Below are 22,436 nucleotides of genomic sequence, written 5' to 3' on the forward strand. Positions count from 1 at the left end.
GCGAAAACGAAAACATAATAAATCACCTTTTTAATGCTTTATTATTGAGCCATTAAACCAATGGTCGGGAACCGGGACGGAAGTGGAGGCACATCGGCACGTACTACACAGGAATGGCGTGAGAAATCCTGTAAGAACGGTGATGAATTCCAAGTTGTGTGTGTTCCAATATTTCGGGATCATCCACCCTTCCCATTGTCCTCTGCTCGTAAGGTCAATGAACGGGGGCGTTGGAGTTCAACAGGAAAAGCACGATGATGGTTGGTTTTATGCTTTATGATTTGCCCTTTCACATAACACGTCGTTAACCGAACGGGGCCTGATCACTGCAGCGATATGTCGTACTTTCCTCGTTTGCTTCGTTTTCGGTTCACCACAATTGGACACAACCGCCAATAGCATTAAATTCCGTAGCAAAGGACCGCACCCCGGCCAGGTTGGGTTTGCACTCGCTGGTGACACAACGCTGTGTAATTTCATCAAATACAATGCCACAACGTCAATTGAGCACCCGCCCCACCCAGGCGCGGGCGGAAACCTTCCGGAAGCGGATGCAATCAAACGGATCATCAATTCTAACCCACAACCTGTAACCATTTCGGCCGCATTGTCCCATGGCCGGAAAACTCACCCCACAGCGTGAGTTCCTCTCACACCGCTCTTTTCCTGCTACCGTAATGCAGGCTGACAGGACGGCGATTATTGACTCGACTGATTTCCCGCAGCATAACGATCTATGCATTTTCTTCGTCATTTCATCAATCATGGATGCCGATTGGCACTGTGTTCGTGGTTTAGGGAGGTGAATTTCATCGACACATACATCTGTCGTTCAATGTGTGTATGTGCGCCAATGCAATCATTTGACTTTGACGTGCACATAGCAGACGGGAGCACATAAACGCACACACTGGCCTGCAGCATTGTGCAGCATGTTGGTGCATTAGAAGAAGAAGCAGTTGGTGCAATTTCTCTGCCATTGTGCCATTCCCCCGTGCTGCACGGATGGAGTGTGATTGAAAGACTGCCTTGCCATTTTGTGGAGTGCAATCACGTGCTTCAAGATGCAATCTGATCCATATGTGAATGTGAATGGAAACCATCCCAAAAGGAAAATGTATGGGTGTGCGTTTTTTTTCTTCGTTTCGTTTTTTGGGTGGAAATTCCGTTTACAATAGCGAGCGAAAAGAACCGATTGTCGGATCCGCAAGATGTGAAGCAGTAGCTTTGGAAGTTAATGCGATCTCAAACATCTGCAGCCAAGTCCGTAGTGTGGTGATTGATGATGAATTGAAGATGGATATGTGTGCTTAAGGAATCAAAAGATAACCAAGCTTTTTCTTTCGATTTATCATCATATTAAAAGCGTATTGCAATGCTCGGGACACAGCAAGCACATACTAATTCTCGCCCGATGGAGACGCCTGGTCGTTCACGGAACAGTCATAATGAAATGGAAATAAAACGGCACTGATTACATTAGGGCTACATAACTTCTTGCTAGAAAATACATTAAACATGTTGGTATTTAAATAACCAAAAAAAAATCACGCTTCGTCGTCGAGACAATATTCTGTTACGGCTGCCAACAGATCTCTAATGGATATTAGCTAATTATCTCGCTCCAAATGTCATATCCTCTTGGCCAGTGCGTTGTGCTACGTAAGCCCACAACATGTCCATTCCTGACCACTCTCGTGTTTCGTGTCTTTCCAGTGCTTAACATCATCAGTGGTGAAGTTCAATCCTACTGGGAGCAACCCTTTGCGCAGCCTTACTTCGACAATAGCACAAAGCGGGAGGTCACCGCCACCGTGGGCCAATCCGCATTACTGCACTGCAGAGTCCGAAATCTGGGCGACCGAGCGGTAAGTGTTGGGCCCCCCCCGTTGTTCCTCTTACATACCTCCGGCGCTACTGTCTAACGCACCGTTGCCATCGCTCCGCAGGTGTCCTGGATACGAAAACGTGACTTACATATCCTCACCGTGGGCATCCTCACCTACACGAACGATCAGCGCTTCCAGTCGCTGCACACCGAGGGCAGCGACGAGTGGACGTTGCGCATCACCTCACCCCAGCCACGGGATTCCGGCACCTACGAGTGTCAAGTATCGACGGAGCCAAAAATTTCCCAAGCCTTCCGACTCAACGTAGTGGGTAAGTACATTATTTCACCGTGCCCATGTTGTCTCATTTTCTCCTACCACACACACACACACACTCACCACCAATGGGGTTGCCTTTTACTTAAATGGTTAAAGAATGCCGTCCACTGGGCATCCATTCGAGGCCGGATTCTCATCTGAATCCGCGTCCACCAACATGTCCATATGTGTGTGTGTAACTGTGTTTTGTCCATCCTACTCGTAAAGGGGGGACTCTGCTCGAGGTGTAACCACACACACAAACACAGCCCCACACACACACACACACAAGAGAAGGCAGGAAAGCGGACATCGGTTTAATTATGTGTCAGCTTTCACTTCATCAACTTACCACCGGTCGTCCACTGGCGTCCATTATTGCAGGCACGACACTACATGGCTATCACTGTTTTTCGCAGCCACCCGACGGGCGGTCCTGAGAATCGCCAGATTTCGACCCAGGTGGTCCGCATTGTACCGGATCCGCATGCCATTGTCCATTGGTAAGCCTTTTGAAAGCAAGTGCTTCGTGTGCATGTGCGTGACAGTGTGTTCGACTCAATGCCGAATGATAATTTAAACAAACCCCCAATGCTTGCCCGCTTTAGCTCGGTTGGATTGTAGTACCCTTTATTGTGGTATCCAGCTGCTCAGCAAACCCTGCACTGGACGGACATCCCCAGCACAGGACAGTATGCATTGCGCTAGATAAAGGCCTCTCCGACTCTCGAGACTTCGATAGTCTATCCGGCTTCCAGCGCTGATATACTGCGACGAGGCTTAGGTATCAACTCAGCCCGCCCAGTCCTCTGCCGGGAGCTGAGTTGATAATGGGATAATTTAATTAAGATAACTTTTGCGAGAACTTTGCTCAAACAATTACCCACTTGCCGGGTTGACATTTGGTACATTGCAAACGAACGACACCCCATGCACTAACGACTTTAAGCTGTTCTTGGTTTGTTTCGTCACAAGATCGCAAGGACCAACGCGTACATCTGTTTTCGCCTGGCCTCGTTCGAACTCCTGTCCCGAGAACCGAGATTATTCTATTTATTCTTCGTTTTCAAACCAAAAACAAAACATATCAAACACCGATTGTTCATTTGAAATTAACATTGAGCACCGATTTAATAAACGCCTTTCAAGAATGATAACACAATTAAGCTGAAGTGAAATATAGTTATCTATGTATGCTGGCTAGTGTTTGCTGGCTTGTCCGTAAGGTAATGCAAATGCTCAGTGTTAGGAAAACAACCTAACAGTTTTGCTCTTTAACATTCAATCGGAATTCGTTCTACGGTACACCGTGCTTTGACGTTTGCTGTACAGAGACTTCGGCACTTGACGCGATTGTTGAATCAATAATACACAAAACGAGCCATTGTATGTTTTACATCGGCAACTATCGTAATGGCACGTAATAGATCCTGCCTTCAAATCCATCCAACCAACCTTGGTAGTTAAGAATGGTGTACAATTTGCAAGTTCTGCATACGAATAATTAGCCATGAAGTGTTGCTCCGGTTCCGGGCTGCTATTTACATTCTCTGCTCTGCACGAGCGTTCCGACAGCATGGATGCTTTTGGAACGGAATCGTTGAACGTGCAAATCGTTTGCATAAGTACATGAAGTGTAGTAATGGCACACGGATCCTGTCGAACGACGGATGAATGTTGATGTTTCGACCAATCGCCCTTCGACACCGGATATAGTTGACCGACACAGGAACGCAGGTCTTGTCGAACATTGGCGAATCGGCATGAATACCAATTTCTTTACGGTCTGTATGGGTAGCAACAGTCATGTTTTTTTCGGTTTTTGCCATCGTCCAGACGGTTTTGCCATGGTCCAGGTGTTGAAATGACCTGCTCTTTAATGCGGGCGTCACCTTGGGTGGGGATGAGTGTCTGGGATTGGACCTTTCTTTTGCATACAATCGGCGTTTGTGAGGCATGCGATCAATAACAACAACCCATGAATAAGGTACCGTTTAAATGTATAAAGAAAAGGGACACGTTCTGTAAGCTTTCGCTAGCGACAAGCACAAGCGGATGGCTTTCTTCGGCCAAACTGTTGACAATGTTCATCCGTTTCACCAACGAATGGGATGGGTTTAATTGGTTGACCTTGGCACGAACCGGCCATTACATTGATCTCGAACAATCACGGCCAGCCCGGGGGGCGGGGATCAGATCAGGGCCCCGAATCGAATTGGATCAAGCGTAATGTGATGTATATACCCGATGTCCCCTAATGTGACCTTTTCCTTAGCGCACAGCCGAAAGCACATCGGGAAAATGAAGCTTATCGGGGTGACTAATGCCGGAAAAGGTTTTTCGTTCTGATATAAATAAAACAGCTCCTAAACATCTTCCGGTGAAAGGCTTCCTGATCCATGATGCGCTACTAGCCTTCAAGGGAAAATGGATGCGAAACGACAACGTTACGCATTCTGACGTCGCTTGTCCGACGAGGATCCAATTTGAATTCAATCAGACGCACTCCACCGGAACGGAAACATCAAGGATCGTTTTAAAAAGCCGAATCAGAACCGGTACCGCTCCGCACGGTCGAGATGGTTGAGTGGTACGAACGGTGCCCATAAAATGATGATGGTGCATTGACAGGCAAATCCGATAATAGAGGAATTGAAGGCGAATGGTTGGGTTTGATCCGTCCCTGTGTTCGAACGTAACGAACTTCAGCGAAAGGAACGAATCCTTTCCTATTTGCGAAAAGATTCACATTCAATTTTTCCTCTTTCCACCCCGTTTTCCACCACCACTACCACTCTTTCACTTTACTCAATCAAAAATTCTTCCACTTGGTACACAATTGTGCGATTGTTTAATGAAGGATAAAAAAGAACGAAAGATTGTAGCAAAATGTGGACTCGTCTTGGCGTTAGATGACTTGTTGCCAGCACACGAGTGAGACACTCCCGGTTCGCAAGCTCTCAAGGCGATGAAAGGCACTAATTTATAACGGAAACAATTTCCACGCCCGTCGGTCCCCGACCGAATGACACGCCAAAACGCGCAAATGAAACATTCCGGCTGCATTCTGTGCGACTTTCAACGAGCCTAAACAAGCGGTTCTCAAGACACTGGAAGAGAGTTGAGTCGGATGGAGGCGCCAATCGGTACGGGCTTGAATCAGCGTCACGAAACCATAACAAGCTGTTCCTGCGGTGCTTTCGGGCCTGTTTGGGTTGGGTGTTCCGGGGTGCTATTAGCTGCAGTCGCATTGTCATCATCGCACGCCAGCATCGGCCCTTTTTCCCGCAGTTTTCATTCCAATCGGTGGCGTGTTCTTTCGTTGGGGCGGTATAACGAGATATTGATTTAATAATTTGTCCGCAATCATCGCCAGTTGCATGCAGTTAATTATCCATCCGAAATGCATTTTGTTCCCCGATAAGCAACATTAAGCCGTTGAAGCGCATAGGGCTTTAGCTTCTGACTGGTGTTTTTATTTCGCATCACTTTTTAAGCCGTCGACACAGCTGTCGATGGTTTGATGAAGCGCCATCATACTAGAGATGTGCAGAGTGAGTAAGAGTGAGATAGTGAGTTGAAACGTTGTATTGAACGTGTGTCGTTCGCCTTAGGACATTTTCAAAAATTTTGGTTTTTTTTATTATTTTTTTTCTTTTTCTTATTTAAAGCATTATTTGAAATGCTAGCATTATTTGGTAAGAAACTTATTGCAACCAATTGGCATTAAAATAAATCAATTTACTTTTTTTGCAAAATTTCTCAAAAAAATGGCAATGGGTAAGCCTTATGAAATTTTCGAGTGGAATTTTTTTTTAAATTTTCTTTCTGATTTTTTATTCTTGTTTTAACTTAAAGCATTATTTGAGCGAAAAGATACATATTGTAACAAATTCGCATAAAAATATATCACATTTATAAATTTTACTAAATTACTCAAAAATGAGGAAAATTTTACATTTTCTCAAACAGGGTATGGAACTTGGTTCCTCGAATAGCTTCTGGCACAAATATCTGAGGGCATGGCCGTCCAAGAAGAAAATGTGGCCATGGGTGCCATCTATCGACCACAGGTTAAAGATTGGAGATCCGTTGGATACCGACCGAGTTATAGGCAAAACTTGATGCAAAAATGAGCCTTATGAAATTTTCAAATTTTTATAATTGTTTTAGTTTTTTCTGTTTTTTTATTCTTTTTTTCAATTTAAAACATTATTTGAGTGAAACGAAACTTATTGCAACCAATTGGCATTAAAATAAATCAATTTAAATTTTTTGCAAAATTTCTCAAAAAAAAATGGCAAGGGGTAAGCCTTATGAAATTTTCGAGTGGAAATTTTTTTTAAATTTTTTTTCAGATTTTTTGTTCGTTTTTTAATTTAAAACATTATTTGAGTGAAAAGAAACTTATTGCAACCAATTGCCATTAAAATAAATCAATTTAAATTTTTTTGCAAAATTTCTCAAAAAAAATGGCAAGGGGTAAGCCTTATGAAATTTTCGAGTGGAAATTTTTTTAAAATTTTTTTTCTGATTTTTATTCTTTTTTGAATTTAAAGCATTATTTGAGCGAAAAGAAACATATTGCAACAAATTCGCATAAAAATATATCACATTTATAAATGTTGCTAAATTACTCAAAAATGAGGAAAATTTTACATTTTCTCAAACAGGGTATGGAACTTGGTTCCTCGAATAACTTCTGGCACAGACATCTGAGGGCATGGCCGTCCAAGAAGAAAATGTGGCCATGGGTGCCATCTATCGACCACAGGTTAAAGATTGGCGATCCGTTGGATACTGACCGAGTTATAGGCAAATCTTGGTGCAAAAATGAGGAAAATTTTACATTTTCTCAAACAGGGTATGGAACTTGCATCCTCGAATAACTTCTGGCACAGACATCTGAGGGCATGGCCGTCCAAGAAGAAAATGTAGCCATGGGTGCCATCTATCGACCACAGGTTAAAGATTGGCGATCCGTTGGATACCGACCGAGTTATAGGCAAAACTTGGTGCAAAAATGAGCCTTATGAAATTTTCAAATTTTTAGATTTTTTTAATTTTTTTCTTATTTTTTATTCCTTATGTTATTGAAAGCACTATTTAAGTGAAAAGAAGCTTATTGCAACCAATTGGCATTAAAAAAATCAATTTAATTTTTTTTGCAAAATTGCTCAAAATTTCAAATTTGAAAATTTCATTTCAACTCACGCATTTACTCTTTTTGCAACTCGACTCACCACGGCTACATGCTTACACTCATGAGTGAGTAAGATGACCGAACCTTAACTTATATGTTTGTGCCGGGTTTTTTTAATGACTCTGAAATGAGTCGTCAAACGAGCTGACTCCTAATAACGACTCATACACGCTGAGTTGACTCACTAAAAAGAGTTGTTATTCTCATCTCTACATCTTACAACTTCCATTGGGTTTCCATTCCAGCATTCCAGCAAAGGTGAGGATTATATTGTTCAATGTTAAAATATTGTTGAGCAGAAGTTAATTATTGTATCAATAATTGTCATCACTTTCATAAACATATTGGATTTTTAACTATTAACATTTATCGTTCAATAATCAACAGTGCTTATAAAAAATCAAAGAAAACTCACTTTTAAAGTTTTGCTCGTTAAGGTCGATGATGAAAAAAAACATTTTTCAGCTCAATCGAAAACAGAACATTGTACAAATTGCATCAGTATGAGCTTCCCAAGTCGGTATGTTGCTGAGAGACAGAGAGAGAAAGAGAGAGGGAGTCAACGGGAGAGCTGTCACTGCAAATAACCGTACGAGGAAGAAAAATGGCCAACGTACTTTGCGTAATAAATTCTGACAGTAATAAAGTTACCATGTGCTGGAGTGTAGCATTATAACCGGAAAGGGATGGGTGGGTGTGAACGAACACTGCCACTACTTCGAGCAGGGTCTGACCGTTGCCATACTACCAACCCCTCGACACCATCACCAGCACCAGTAGAGGTTTTGATGTAGTAAAGTTTTGTGTTCAAGCTGCGGTTGAAATTTAATTCTCCACCCTACATTAACTTTACATCAGCGTACAACACGAAGCGTTTAGTACGGATACAAACGGACGGATCGAGGACAGGCGGAATGCATGAAGGCAAGGGACACAATGCCACGTTTCTGGTTGAAAGTCGGTAAACTGCATACAGCTAGTTTCACGTGTAGTAATGCTTTCCATTCCATTTACCGGCTCAAATTGCCAGCATTGTACAGCTTGGCATTCGTGCCACTGATTCACCCTGCCATTCCTGCCCACTCCTGCCCCGAAATGCCTTGCATCAACAATGCACAGCGCAGCGAATTCCTGTCGAATTGCTACGTTCGAATAATGCAGCGCGCGCAGCATTCGTATTGTATGACATTTAGAAGGAGCAAACTGGACATAATCTCTTTACCATTGGTTGTGCTACTTACCCGTTTTTTCCCACCGCCGGAAACAAACACATCTCTAAATCCGATCCGACAGTAGTACTAAAGGCGGAGAAACCGATGGACGCATCATTTAGCCCGGATTTGCACACATCGAGCCACGGACCAACTCGGCCGCTCATGTTTCTTCAACTTTCCGAACACGTAACCGTCATAAATATAAACAAGTAATGAAAGTAATCCTCAAGACTGATACCCTACTTCCCATTGGGTACATGGGGTCGGCGACGGATTTCGAGCTTGTGTACCCTTTTCGGGGACGGTTACAGTCGACATGGACCGTCGTTGACACGGTATCACTTTCACAGCTTGAGCTTTGCTGTATTTCATACCAGTCCTGATCGGGAACCGGACACCAGTATTTGAGGACAGAGAATGCTGCATGTGTCAGAAGTACCCTAAACAAGCACCGTTTACTGTGCTCTTTCGGCACCTTTCGGTAGTGCGCCCTTAGGACTGTACCTTTCACTTTCTTTTATCTTTTACAAACCGCACACCGATGCCATCAGCTAGTGCAGCCGAAATGGGCCGGGAAACATGCGTGGTCGTCGAAAGGACACGCACATACATAACATACTTGTTATCTCGGTCATACGACCGCCAGGCATACACGCAATGTCGTGGTGGACCATGTTTGTTCTTTGCCTCATGATGGAGCGCTTGATGGGGCGAGAACTCCCACCAGAGGGGCAAGGATTACAGGTCGGGTAACAAGCAAAAGTAATTAGTACAACTACCCCTTTATGTTGACCCGTTGGGGCTCACCCCATTCGATCCACAGTGCCCCAAAACGAGGGCACTTGTGTCGAAGTTCAACAGCAACTTATCTATCAACTAGCACTTGCCAGACACCTGCAACCCCAGAACCCGGAACGAAGGCAGAAAAGGGAACGGAAAAAGATCAGAATTCCATTACCCGACAGAGCGTTTACACGATGCTCAAGCACTGATTGCCAATCTCGGTATTCTGTTCCTTTCGTGCGCCAGTAGTGATACTTTGGTGGTGATTCCATTTTCAGCCATTTGTTTGTTTGTTTTTTTTTGCTGAACTTTTTCTGTACCACCTTCAGGGTGGCGAGTGTTTCGTTTTGCTTTAAATTTCGTTGGCATTCTTTATTTTTGTTTTCGAAACCATTAACCGAGCAGCAAATGCCAGTCTTTTGGTATTTTTTATCACAGTCATGATAATTGTTTGAACGTAAACACTTTTTTATAAATCGCTTCACATCAAAGATAAGCAAAGTTTGATCCAGCAAGCATCACATTGCAACCAACGCTAGCTTGAGAACGATTACATGATCAAGTACCACAATTGAAGCACTTTCGTGGAATATTTATTAATTTTATCACCAGCCATACAACGAAACACCCCCAAAAATGGAGACGCATGGTAGCTCAAGTCAAATGTCCAATATCATCCCGCACCAACGGGGAACCGTCCCGTGGCAGTGAGTTCGGTTCCTTAGAAGGGGTTTCGCAAAAGTCGTAATTATTTATAACAAGCTAAGCAATCAAGGTGTACCACCGGGGGTGTCACACCCTTCCATGCTGTATGTTCATTCCTTTGCAGCACCGTGCACACCGAGAACCCAACCTCCTACTGTGTGGGCTCCGTACCACAGATAGAAGACACCGAATCGCTTCTCAAGAGATTACGATCAGCACAAATATTAATAAATCAGAAGCAGCTTAAACTTCACTCCATAAACGGAACGTACCGTAAACCCGGCCTGAAGAGGCGAAGATCTCTGTCTCACTGTCTTCAGCACGCCCGCTAAAGCTCCGGCTTGATGTTGTCTGCAACGGTTGTCTCTATGGAACCGCGGCCGTAAACCATTTTATTATTTATTTCGCCAAAAACTCTTCACCGCGGCTCACTGGGAGCGGCTCACTGGGAGCGGCTCACGTACCAAGGTATTTGGGGCTATGAAATTTCGCGGTTGCAGGTCCTTGCGGCCGGCCTCAAAAACCCGTGACCGTGAAGGCTGGAAGGTGGATTGAAGTTGTCAGTTTTCCGAATGGCTGAAGCCATCAAAAAGTTTTAGCCCAACCAACGAACCAACGGCCGACCGCAAACACACAAAGGTACAACTCTTTGCCAACAAAAAAAGGTTCTTGGCTAAAGTTTTGCCCGCGTTAAATTCGCATCAAATGCGTTTGCTTCAATACATTCATTCGGAGAAAACGGAATAGTAGCAGCACTGCGAATAGGGAAGAATTAGCCAACCAAAAACATTCCACCGGGACCGAAATCATAACTTAGTGCAAGGGTCTGTGAGTGAGTGTGAGTGAGGAGAACTGTAGAAAAAACTCTCTTCAACTGTTGGTTGTGATCATGCGGCAAAACATTGCACCGCAGTCACCCAACCTATGACCACATCCGATCACCTTTAAAAATCGGTGTGTGTGTGTGTGTGTGTGTGTGTGTGTGTGTAAAAATCGAACCAAAATTACCCATTCCGAAGCATAGCTTCGTTCGGTTCGACAAACGAATGATCTGCCTGCGGTCACGTTGACCATCGCCATGCCATCAACAGCATGATAGTGGCCAATGAACCAAAACTCAGGCCCGAAAACCCGAAACGGTCAAACCACCATGGCTGGCAGTGGCACTGGAAAAAGCCAATCCAAAATTGACCAAACATTCTCCGCCCCAAAAACCATACCGCCGGGCCTGGCCGTTCGCCGTTCGACAGGTACACGATTTTCCATCTCCAAAGTCATTTTTTACGTGCGCAGTCGTTTGCCGTCCGTACGTGTGCGGTTAGCAGTGGTCCGACTGACAATCAGTGTGCCCTTTGCCTGCTGCAGAAAAACCGCAATCCTTCAACAAACTAGCAACAGGAATTCGTCATTCGAATGCATCGTACCGGTCTCTCGTCATTCGTTTAGTTCGGTAACCATTGCTCTATGCTGGCAAACCCCCACCCTAGGTTGCGGTCAATCCGGGCTCTCTCTCTCTCTGCTCGTGACATATCGACGCACAAACATTAGTCCACACAAAAATGGAACCTCAATTTTCCATTTTCTAACCGAACGGGAAGCCAATCGTTATAGAAGAAACTCCAAAATAGTTTCATTAAAAGTGGTTTCGTTCGCGGCAAGGGTGCCTATTAGTGCCCCCGGGAGGGCATTCACCAGAAATGAATGACACATCATTTTGAACGTACATTGTGTGGTCGATTTTCTTGCCAGGGCCAGAATCAAAAATACTCGCCCCATTCGAGAGTCATTTCTTTTCTCACCGTTACGTCAAGTTATCATGTTTTAAAAATATCAATATTTCGAGACACACCTCACCCAAGCTTTGCCACCGACATATGGAAGCTTTCTTGTAGGTTCCACACAAAAGACACCACATTCAATGTTAATGATCTACCACAACTCTAATGATCATGTGGTGCTGTACCATTAACGTGCTGTTCTATTTCAAGGTGAGCCTTCCGTAATTCCTCCGTAGAGCAATCGTCTACAATCACTTACACATTTTTCGCCTAAAAATATCTTGTCGTTACGAAGATCACCTTAAATATAGTTAATAAAGAAAAAAGACTTTAAAGAGCTTAACTTTAAATGAACGTTGCCGCTTTGATTCAAAATATCTTTGGAATTGCGTCACTTAGCTTGTCCTGAATAATATCGATCCGTCTATGCTTCTGGGCGAAAAAGTATCATTCAACTGTGTGATAGAATGTTGCCATTTTGACAAAATAAATAACCTCCTCACTTCTTTCCAACTAACAATTAGTGACCATTCTTTGGCAGGCTTTAGCAAGACTCATTCATCATTTAGCGTACGGTGTTTGGTGTCTTTCTTGGCGATCGAACAGTGCTTTGATCACAGCCCGAACGAATTCGAAATTACGGCAAGGAAGCGTACGCTTCCGGTGACTTTCGATATTTGATCTTGAGGGAGCTTTTCGACCGGGCACGTCCGATTGCTCACTTGTATTGTGTGTCCGCAAGCTCAAACCGAAGCGTTCAATTTCCTCTTCAGCGTGTGTTTGCACGCTTTGTGATGTCCTGCACGGATGGCGAGATGCATCTTGTGCACTTTGTGTGCCAATCTTTTCAAACCAACCCACCCAAGTGCCCGGGTCGGTTTGGAATGAGTTTATCTGTTTGTCTGGTCATTGCTCAGTTTGATTCGTGCATGTCTGCGAGTTTGTTGTTGTTGTTTTCTTTTTTTTTTGCGCCCTCCAGAGCTGTATTTACCTTTTCATTCTTCTTGCACTCATATAGTGCAAATCCTTCTTTGGATGCACGAGTAATTCGATGTGCCACAGGAAAATCGAAACCTTTCCTGTGTCGTCATGCTCTCCTACACATCCGCTTTACTGTGGGTGTATGTGTGGATGTGTGCGTGTGTTGGATGGCCATCGGTCGGTGGTCAAAGTTCAACACGCTTCCGTTCCAAACGGACAAGTTTTCATGTTTACATTTATCGAGTGAAGTGCTCCGATCGGGACCGTATCCGTATCGGGGCTACGAACGCTCGGGAGACCGATCGAAGGAAACTGCATGAAAATCGACCGATTGTGTGGGCAAAGTTTTTCACGTGCACACACACACCCTCTCCCCAAAGGCTATTGTCATCCCGTTCGAGATGAAATTTCCATATCAAACAACAAACAAAAAAAGAAGCAGAACAAACACAAACCAACAAAAAGCAACCTTAACAAGTGAGCTGGAATGTAGCATTACAGCAAAAAAACTCTACTGCTTTGCCAAAGAAAGGAGAAAACGGCTTGGTCTGGTTGGATCGGAAAACGACAATAATCATTGTAAAGTGAATAGCGGACGGAGAGAGAGAGTTCTTTCCTGCCTGAGTGCTGAGTATTTGTTGGGAATGCCAATCATGACTATTCTCGAGACGCAAAGCAAAAGACGAAGAACAATAGTGAATGTAACTGGCTTCCGAAAGGCACAATGAACTACTTTCAAGTTGGTTGGTCATAATTTGTGTCTTTTCATAAAATTATCCAATTCGGTTGGATGTAATGAAGCTAGAAAAAGGCGAAAGAAAACGGTGTAATATAAATCTAATCGATATTTGTTGCATTATATTACATCACTAAACCATAGTGTTTCGGTTTGCTTTTATTACATGCATTATTCAACTCCCTATCAGTCCCTCTGGTTAAAACACAAAACTTTGCAAAAGAAAACCTCCCCAAAGACCAAACTTTGCGCAAACAAGTGCTAGAAAATGGTCTTGCAGCTCACGTTCGACGTTTTGCTTAATCCCAACGCGGTTGCCCCGACTGTTGGCCAACCATAAGCTTCGGTTCGACGGCAAGTACGGCAACTTTTCGTCCATTAATGGTACGACCACGGGTTCAATGTCTCGAAACACTGATTGCTATTTACGAGCCACAAAACGCTCGTCATCTACCAATCATAAATCCGTTAAATCATCTTTCGCCCTAAGCAGCAATCGCGCGCACGCACCGCGCTGGAACGCGCTGAATCAGCACCTGAAGGAAATCAAATACGAAACTCCCGATTCTGGCTGACACACGACACGACACGGGGACGATATTGGTACCGTGTGGCGAAGCAACGAAAGCAAGCGAATTGAACGACGAATGAACAACGACGAGCGATGAAGAACGTCAAAGAGAAAGGTCAAACAGAACAACGGTCGACCGGCTTAAAGGCTCACAATCAGTCAGCTTTCCTAATTCGTACGTTGCAACTGCACCATCCGTTCGATGACAGCCGCCTGGCACCGGGACTCGGACTGGGCTGGACTGAATGCAGTGAAACTGAGATACACTGACCACAAAGAAAACAAAGATCTGCGGAATGATGATTTTCCTCCGCCGCCGCAGCTTTGCCATTTCTCAACGAATCATTGTGCGGATGGAATTAAACTTTTCTCCTAGATAAACCGAAACGAAACGAGTGATAGAAATTGAAATTGAATTGGTAGGAAAACAAACACACCCACTCGCACACACACACACTGTGACGCTGCACAAAATGTGGCAATGATTCGTCTCTTCGAACATTTGCTCGAGGTGGAAGAACTCTGAACGGGTGCCATTTCTCGCAAACGGAACGAACGATAAGCCTTCGTTCCACCGATCGGTGTGGAAGACTATAAAAGCAACAATCTGAACACTGTTGGGGTAAACCAATAGCAGCAAAAAAAGAAAGAAAGAAAATCCCTTCAGTTTCCATATTCGCTTTCCACAGCGCCCCCCGTACATCCGAATTAGGATTCTGTCTGAATATGAAAAATGATCAACCCGAAATCTGGTATGTTCAACCGAACTTCAGCTAGCCACGGAACCGGAAACCTGGTACCGGATAACAGAAGGTCCATTCGGTAGTGCCATTTTTATCTCTTCACTTCCGGAGGCCCCCGTGGGGGGAGGTGTGGGGAGGTCGTGTGTTAGCCATTCTATTCATTTGCACCATCCATCCAAACCGAACTCATGCTGCCTTTGGTGCGCTATTTGCACCGGAATTCATCATCCATTTCATTCGTATTTCTATTTCTCATACTTTCTCCATTCCTCTCGTTGCAGTTTCGAAGGCAAAAATCCTCGGCAACTCGGAGCTATTTATCAAAAGCGGAAGCGATATCAATCTAACATGTGTTGCACTGCAGTCACCGGCGCCACCATCCTTCATCTACTGGTACAAGGGCGGCCGGGTCGTTAATTACTCGCAGCGCGGTGGCATCAGCGTCCTGACGGAGCGACAAACCAAGACCAGTAAATTAGTGATTGCACGCGCCATGCCGTCGGATTCCGGCAACTACACCTGTTCGCCGAGTAGCTCCGGTGAGTCATCGGCGAAATTGATGAATGATAAATGAGCATAAATTTCCATTCATGTTTTTTTTTCTTTGGGCCCCCATTTCGATCGGACCAATCGATGAATTTTTCACTTTTATCCGTTTTTCTTCTCCCTTTTTTTGTGTGGTTCGAGTGGTCGAGCATCCAATTAATTGCTCGAAACCAAAACGAGTAATTTACGTTTCGGTAAGGGATTAACCGGTTCGCGACTATAAACCGGTTGCCCATTATCATCGAATGCTCATTTAAATGTCATCACCATTAAAGCCCTCTTGTGAAAATCGCCCTTTATCGAAAGTTAACCCGCATTATGAAGAACTTCCCTTGCTTTGTTTGTTCTTGTCTAGATTTTCGTATGTTTTACTGAGCGTTGTACACTTCACCTGCGGTACATTAAATCAACATCAGTTTATGTTACAAGGTTTTCCAGGTCAAATGGAAAAGTGGGATTTAGCCATTTCTAGATTTCTTTTCAAGCGGAATCCTTCTCTCCTGTTTTTATTATGTATAAAGCATTCTCTACTTATGCATCTGTCATGCTGGGAAGATGTTTTTACAGAATTGATTTCACTTACAATTTCTTCGACACATTCCAAAAGCAACTTGAAAATAACTCAGAAATGATTTCAACATTTTCACTTGAATACGACACCTTTGTAATGGTGCTAAAATTCGACAGAAATATTATCAACTCTCATCCACCCTTAGTATGTTGCTTCTCATTTCACGAGAAAGTGCACTTAAGCTCAAGCTAAAATGTAAACTGTTTCGTAGAACAGATATTTAATTATTTAACTGCATTGTATACCAGCGAAGAATTTGCTGGTTTTACTTTTGTAATTCCGTTTCCCCGGATTGGAGACAAACAAACAACTCGACTCGAAGAATCACACCACAGTGACCGGCTAACTAACTAGCTAACCCGATATCAAACCAAACTCTTCAGAAACATGCGGTCGGTAGAATAATTGAAGGGCAATGTGTAAAGTTAATTAGCATGTTCGACGAAAATACGAAACTGCCCCGACCGTTTTGTTTGTTGGCCCAATCCACACCCTCTGTCTCTGTTCACCGGAGGACTGCGGTCAAGCCGTGGGAAGCCGTTCTCGGCATCCGTTAAAAAGGATGTTTCCGTGATTTCCGGCCAATCTCTGTCGGCAAAGTAACAACAACGGACTGACTGACTTTGCGATTGAGAAAGTTTTGTGTTTCTACCTCGATGCAGTCCTCACCCAATTTGGCCACGAGTGCCACTAAGCTCACTCACAACAGCTCCTCGACAAACCGGAAAAAGCACATTCCTGGTTGATAGTTCCGAGCCTTTCCTCCCCCCTCCGGCCACCTTTGAAGGTGTTGCCCCACCGATGAAAAGATAAACTCGCTCCCAAAACAACCCACATGTGTTGCGAGCACCCAGCAACGGTAACGCCAAACCCTCGGGTGAAAAGTTTAATCACGTAGTTGCTCCTTTTAATCACTTTCTAAAAATTGCTCATCTGCTAAATCGAACGACTCGAAGGTCGACCTAACCGCATCATGCTACCCGACATCCGGCCTCGTGTGTGTGTGTGTGTGTTCGTGACTGTTTGGTTTCCTTGAAAACTCAAATAGGGGTTTTCCTAGGAAAAGAGGCAACTTCCCAAGGACGGAGACGCAACGTCCCGACTGCTGCTCACTTAACTGACTTGTCGGGAAGTTGTGTGAATGTAAAATTTTAATCCCAACACACGTACTCGGATCGTACGGTTTTTGGGAAGTTAGCATGGTGGAAGACAAAAAAAACAAAACTTACACCCGTGCAACGGTTTTATCCTTCAACAAAAACGGCAACAAATCAGAAGGCGCTTTAAACTGTCAGCCATTTCAAAGCACACGATGAAAAGCGGAAAGGCATGGCCTGGCATGCCCGAAGGGTGCTACATAAACGAAGCGGAAAAGCATAAAACAAGTACAATTGTTTCATGAAGTAAAAAAACAAAACAATAACAACCAACCTATTAAAGGGCATGTTGGGAGGGGGGCGTCTAACAAAGCGTAACTAGTTGCGCAAAAAGTAGGAACACATAAACGAACCAGCGCACAACAATAAAAGGCCAACACATCGATTGAATGGTAAAATATGTTTAATCTAATTTGTGTGTTATCATTCCCTTACCTTGCTGCTACCATTGCGCTATGTACGGGCACCAGAACCGAGCGTCCGGGACATAAAAAAAACCGTTCTTCCCCTCTGCCAGAACCGCCTCACGGATTTTAACTAGGACTGGAATTGTAATAAAAGTTTATAGACCGAAACGAAAGCGAACCTAAATTCGTTCGCTACTTCTGCGTTTTCTCACCAGCCTACGGCCCATTCCAGCGTGTGGCATGTTTTTCTTTTTCTTGCTTTACCGCCTCACCTTCTCACATCAATAATAGCACTTGGTCACGAAACGTTAAGCAGAGGTCTGGTCTCTGGTGCGCGCGAACGACGCCATTCACGCGCGTACTGCCCCAAAAGTGTCCTTCAGCTTTTGGGAGGAGAGTAAGTAGGCGGCAAGGATCTCGCGCCCGCTTACACGTGGCACACGTCACGATGGTAGGTGAAAGTTGAAATTAAACAGAAAGGACGCTAAACAGGACGAAACAAAATGGCATTTGCGACACTTCATCGACGATCTGTTAATTGACGAAATGCGTCCAAATTGTTGGACCACCCAACAGTTATTGCTTATTTTATACGCATTTCCCACAAATCCCACCTCTGCCCCTTGCTCGCTCGCTGCGACTTCCAAAAAGATAGCGACTTTGATCGTTTTATCGGGCTTCCTCGACGACGCAGGCCCCATAGCAAAAGCTGATCGATTGATGTAATGCTCTTGCGTTTTTGTTTTGTTTTAAGGACATAGTTCGCAAAGTATCGGCTTTCTGGTGGACTCGTTTTTCTTTTCCATCTTTCCCCTTGGCGTGGGGGGAAAATCGCAAAACAAACTCCCTTTACGGAAAATTCCTGGAACACTACCAAACTGAAGCATTGCATCAGATCCCCTCCGAACCGAACCTTGGGCCGAATTGAAAAATGTTTGCCCAAAAAGTGGAAAGCAATTAATTTCCCGCTTATCAACGGGCTGCAATCGAAAGGAAAAGCTCGTCACTCCCGGTTTCCACGGAGGTTGAATCTCGGACCACCGAGGAAATGAATCCCGGTAAACTGCCTTCAGGGCCGAGTACGAGTACGAGTACGAGGCAAACTACGTATATACGTTTGGAGGGGCTTGCGTACCGAGACCATAAATTGCACAATAGCTTCGAAAGGAACTCATTTTCAGCACGATTAGTACGATACGAGGTACCACTTCCGGGTTGGGTCCGTTCGAAACTCGCCCACCGAAACTTGGGCGTACGAACGTTCGTCGGTTCTGCTACCGGAAGGACGCTAAAAACCATCAATCGTACGCGCCGTCCCGGTACGAGGGTGCAGTGTGCCCGGAACGCCAGGATATGTTCCACCATGTCCGATACCGATCGAAACACTCCCCCACACCCCCACATATCCACACACGCAGAAGCACAATGTAAAATGATTGTGAATGTGATTTAAAATTAACCGTACGCTACAAATTGCCACTCAACCGGTAGCGGGCGTGTTGTAATTTCATTTTGCAACAAATAAACCACCGCGCAAGTGGACCACCGTAAAGTGGATTTCAATTCCCCACGGGGAATGCAACATTAGCATTGAAGTAAAATATTTACATCGCCACCAGTTTTGCAGCTTTGTTTTAAGTGCCGACCGGGGTTTGCAGTTTCGGATTTCGTTTACACGACCAAATCGATACGGTACGGCATTGAGACATACGATTAGAAACGAATTAATTTCCCCCATCGCTGTTTTTTGAACAAACACAGTTAGGTTCTAACGCAACAGAACCCTCGCTAATGGCCACTAAAAGTTGCATCAAACATACACACACATGCAACTGGGCAAAAAGGGGGAAAAAATAAATAAACCACACCGATAGGCCCCATAATTTATGCTTTTCCCGATGATTGCCAGCGTGATATGGTTTCCCAATGCAAATGGAACAATCCAAATGGAGGGAAAGAGGGACATCCATTTTACGCTACATAAATTTAACCGATTTTTGCCAATCTCTAACTTCACTTAGAGCCACCACCATTGCCCGAGTTAGTGCCATTACCACAAGAGCGTTTAAAATATGCACAAGGCCCCCTTTTGCAAAAAAGAAAAAAATAACACAATAAAACGCAACAACAACACCCTCGCGAATGGTGGCAACATTGCCCAAAAACCTCGCGTATGCCGCGCACTGTGGCATAAATTTTCTTTTTATTATTCATTCATTAGCTGCTATTACTGTTGCTGTGTGCAAAAGATCGAATCGAAGCGTCTTATCAAAAATGAGCCAACGGTTCGTCGAGTTCTTGTCGCGTAAGTTGGCCCTCTTTGGAGGGAAAAAAAACCCTTATCGTGGTACGTGTTTTAGCACTTTCCTTCCATAAAACCGAGAGAAGGAGAGCGAGAGCGAGAGAGGACCGGGAAAAAAGCATTCCATCAACATAAACACACCCACACACGCGCGCGCGCGCTTTTGGGAGGAAAAACGGTCCAAACGCCGGTTTTGGGATGAAGACACACAGTTTTTCGCGCTCTGTCCAAATTGTGCGTTCGCGAAACATTGCTTCCGTAGCGTGCAAAGAAGATAAGCTTCCGTCATCCCACGAACGAACGGGCCAAACATTGGCGGTTAGCTTGTGATGAATAATTATTACAACACTTCGCAACACTTCACTCCCCCACCTGCACTGGGTGGGAAATTATTTTAAGATTCTTAACCACCGCCGCGCACATACACACTTGAATGAAAGTTCCCCCTTCCACCAGATAGTGTGAAAGATAAAACTTCCCCTTTCATTCCCACCCCCATTTCGTACGTGACGTACGCCTCTCGGGGATGGTGGTTCGGTAACGGTTTGTAAAGCCGGTACGCAAACACCAACCACCAAAAACTGTCGACAGCTTCTCGAATGTTAGTGTTTTCAGGTTGATAACAAAGCCACACTCACACACACACACAGAGAGCACACGGAAGAAAAGCGGATAAATGTTGCCTTCTCATCGCCCCGATGTGTATAGTCTTGTCCTTTTTAATGAGCAAATAGCTGGGGGATCGCGGAGTAAGCTGGGATGGGGCCGTATCACACCGATGCGGGAAAGGGGTGAAATATATTTGCTCAGGAAATTATTCAAATTAATTTTACCACCTGCGCGTTACCGAGCGTGTGTGTGTGTGTGTACCCCCCACCCGTCCTGGCAAAACAATCTTAGTGCAGCGCATTTCTTGAACTACCGCAGCCGTTTATAAAACTACACCACAGCGATTATAACTCTCTCGCACACACTCCAAACTTTCCATTTGTGTTTCCGCTTAGGAAAGTGGCGTCGTTTAATGGTTGCAACGCCTTTCGACCGGCAGAATTCGTGCCCTGGTGCGTTTTCCCGGTGCAGGCGCTGGTCGCTTGCACCTGATGACAGTAGGATACAGCGCACCAATCAACTTTGGATTGGCTTTGCGCGCTGTGAGACTAAGCGCCAAAGCTTACAAACACGAAACAGCCAACAGTGATGGGATGGGAAGAAGTGAAATTTATATCCCCCCTCCCCCTTTCGCCAACTCCTTCCAGCTACAAAAATAGGATGTCTCATCAGCATCGTCTGTTAGCAAAATTGTCGTTTTGGAGTGTGCGAAAATAGAAAGTTTTATTCCATTAAATTCAATTTTCAACGTTCCAATCTTCCAGCGGGCAAAAAAAAGGACACTCACGCCCATCACCAAAAGTGAGGAAAACGAAGCGAAGAAAAGAGAAGAAAAAAAATACAACTACAAGCGAAGTTCGAAGCTCGGGGAAAGTATTTTTTCCGTTCAAAAGTTTTCGATAAATTCAATTACCATGCGCCCCACACGGGCAACGCAACGCATCGTATCGTTATAATCAAGTCGTTTCTAGTTTGTTTTCCATATTTTCCCGCCAGTACCGAGCCAGTGCGCCAGAAAGGGCGCCAGAAGGGTGTCAGTCATCGAATCTGACTAGCTTTTCGCAGAGCAGTTTCGGGGGTTCGTGGGTTTTGCATTTGAGCAATAATTAAGTTATGAGTTACCTGCAGGTAGCTTCCAACTAGTTTCCGAAAGCTTTCACCATTGCTGCACAAAACACACGCCGGTGTTGGTGCTGTGTTGCCAAAATGGTCGTTTTAAAATTTTACACTTCAACCTTACCATCCATGCCAACATCACACGAAGCTTTTAAGAAGGGCGGATTATATTGTGCCACCCAACTAAGAGCGAAAAAGAGCCCTCAGAAAAGTGCTTTTCTCCAGCGCTGAAGAAGTTTATGTTAATGTTCGAAAATTCATGCAAAACTTCATCCACCGGAAATAAAGGCGATGTTTTATTTGCTTTCGCCAGGAATCCTGGCTGGCTCTGGCTTGATTGGCACCGTTAATGGGAAGTATTATCGAAATGAATTCAATTCTTCAAAGTCCGAAGTACACAGCCAGTTCCGAGAAGGACAACGCGTCCGGCAGATGGGCGAAAATACCAATCCAAACAATTTCATCGATTATGCCAGTTTTGATGGATGTTTACCATTTGTTACGCTATCGATCCATCATAATTGGCCGGTACTATGCAGGCGACGAGCAACATGGAACGGGACAAGTGTTCCCATGATGACAATGGTCTAAAAGTTAATCATTTAAATGATGGAACGTCGTGTTTCGTTCACTGCTCATTATGTTTGCTTGCGCTTTAATTTAACACATTTTCGGATATATTTTAAGGCTTGAAAAAAAATGTTTTTTTTTTCAAGCAAAAAGCACCCGGATTGGATTTGTGACCTTGATGTTTTATCGAAGCTTCTTCACACACACACTGGACACACAACGTTCAAAAAGCCTTCGGGGAACGAACACACATTAACATCAATGCAAGGCGGTTTTTGGAAGCAACAACACTAATTC

At 44.4% G+C, this 22,436-nt stretch overlaps 1 protein-coding gene across 2 annotated transcripts in view; it reads left to right on the plus strand.

Annotated features, from left to right (window-relative positions):
* LOC125761539 (protein sidekick-1-like) overlaps positions 1–22,436 on the plus strand; it is a 102,464-nt gene that overhangs the window by 74,300 nt on the left and 5,728 nt on the right. For both annotated transcript variants that reach the window (XM_049422753.1, XM_049422752.1), the window contains exons 2-4: positions 1,717–1,868; positions 1,950–2,160; positions 15,143–15,400. In XM_049422753.1, coding sequence (XP_049278710.1) covers positions 1,717–1,868; positions 1,950–2,160; positions 15,143–15,400 — 621 coding nt within the window. The remainder of the gene's footprint in view (positions 1–1,716; positions 1,869–1,949; positions 2,161–15,142; positions 15,401–22,436) is intronic.

The sequence above is a fragment of the Anopheles funestus genome, chromosome 2RL (genome assembly GCF_943734845.2).
Source record: "Anopheles funestus chromosome 2RL, idAnoFuneDA-416_04, whole genome shotgun sequence".
Lineage (NCBI taxonomy): Eukaryota > Metazoa > Arthropoda > Insecta > Diptera > Culicidae > Anopheles > Anopheles funestus.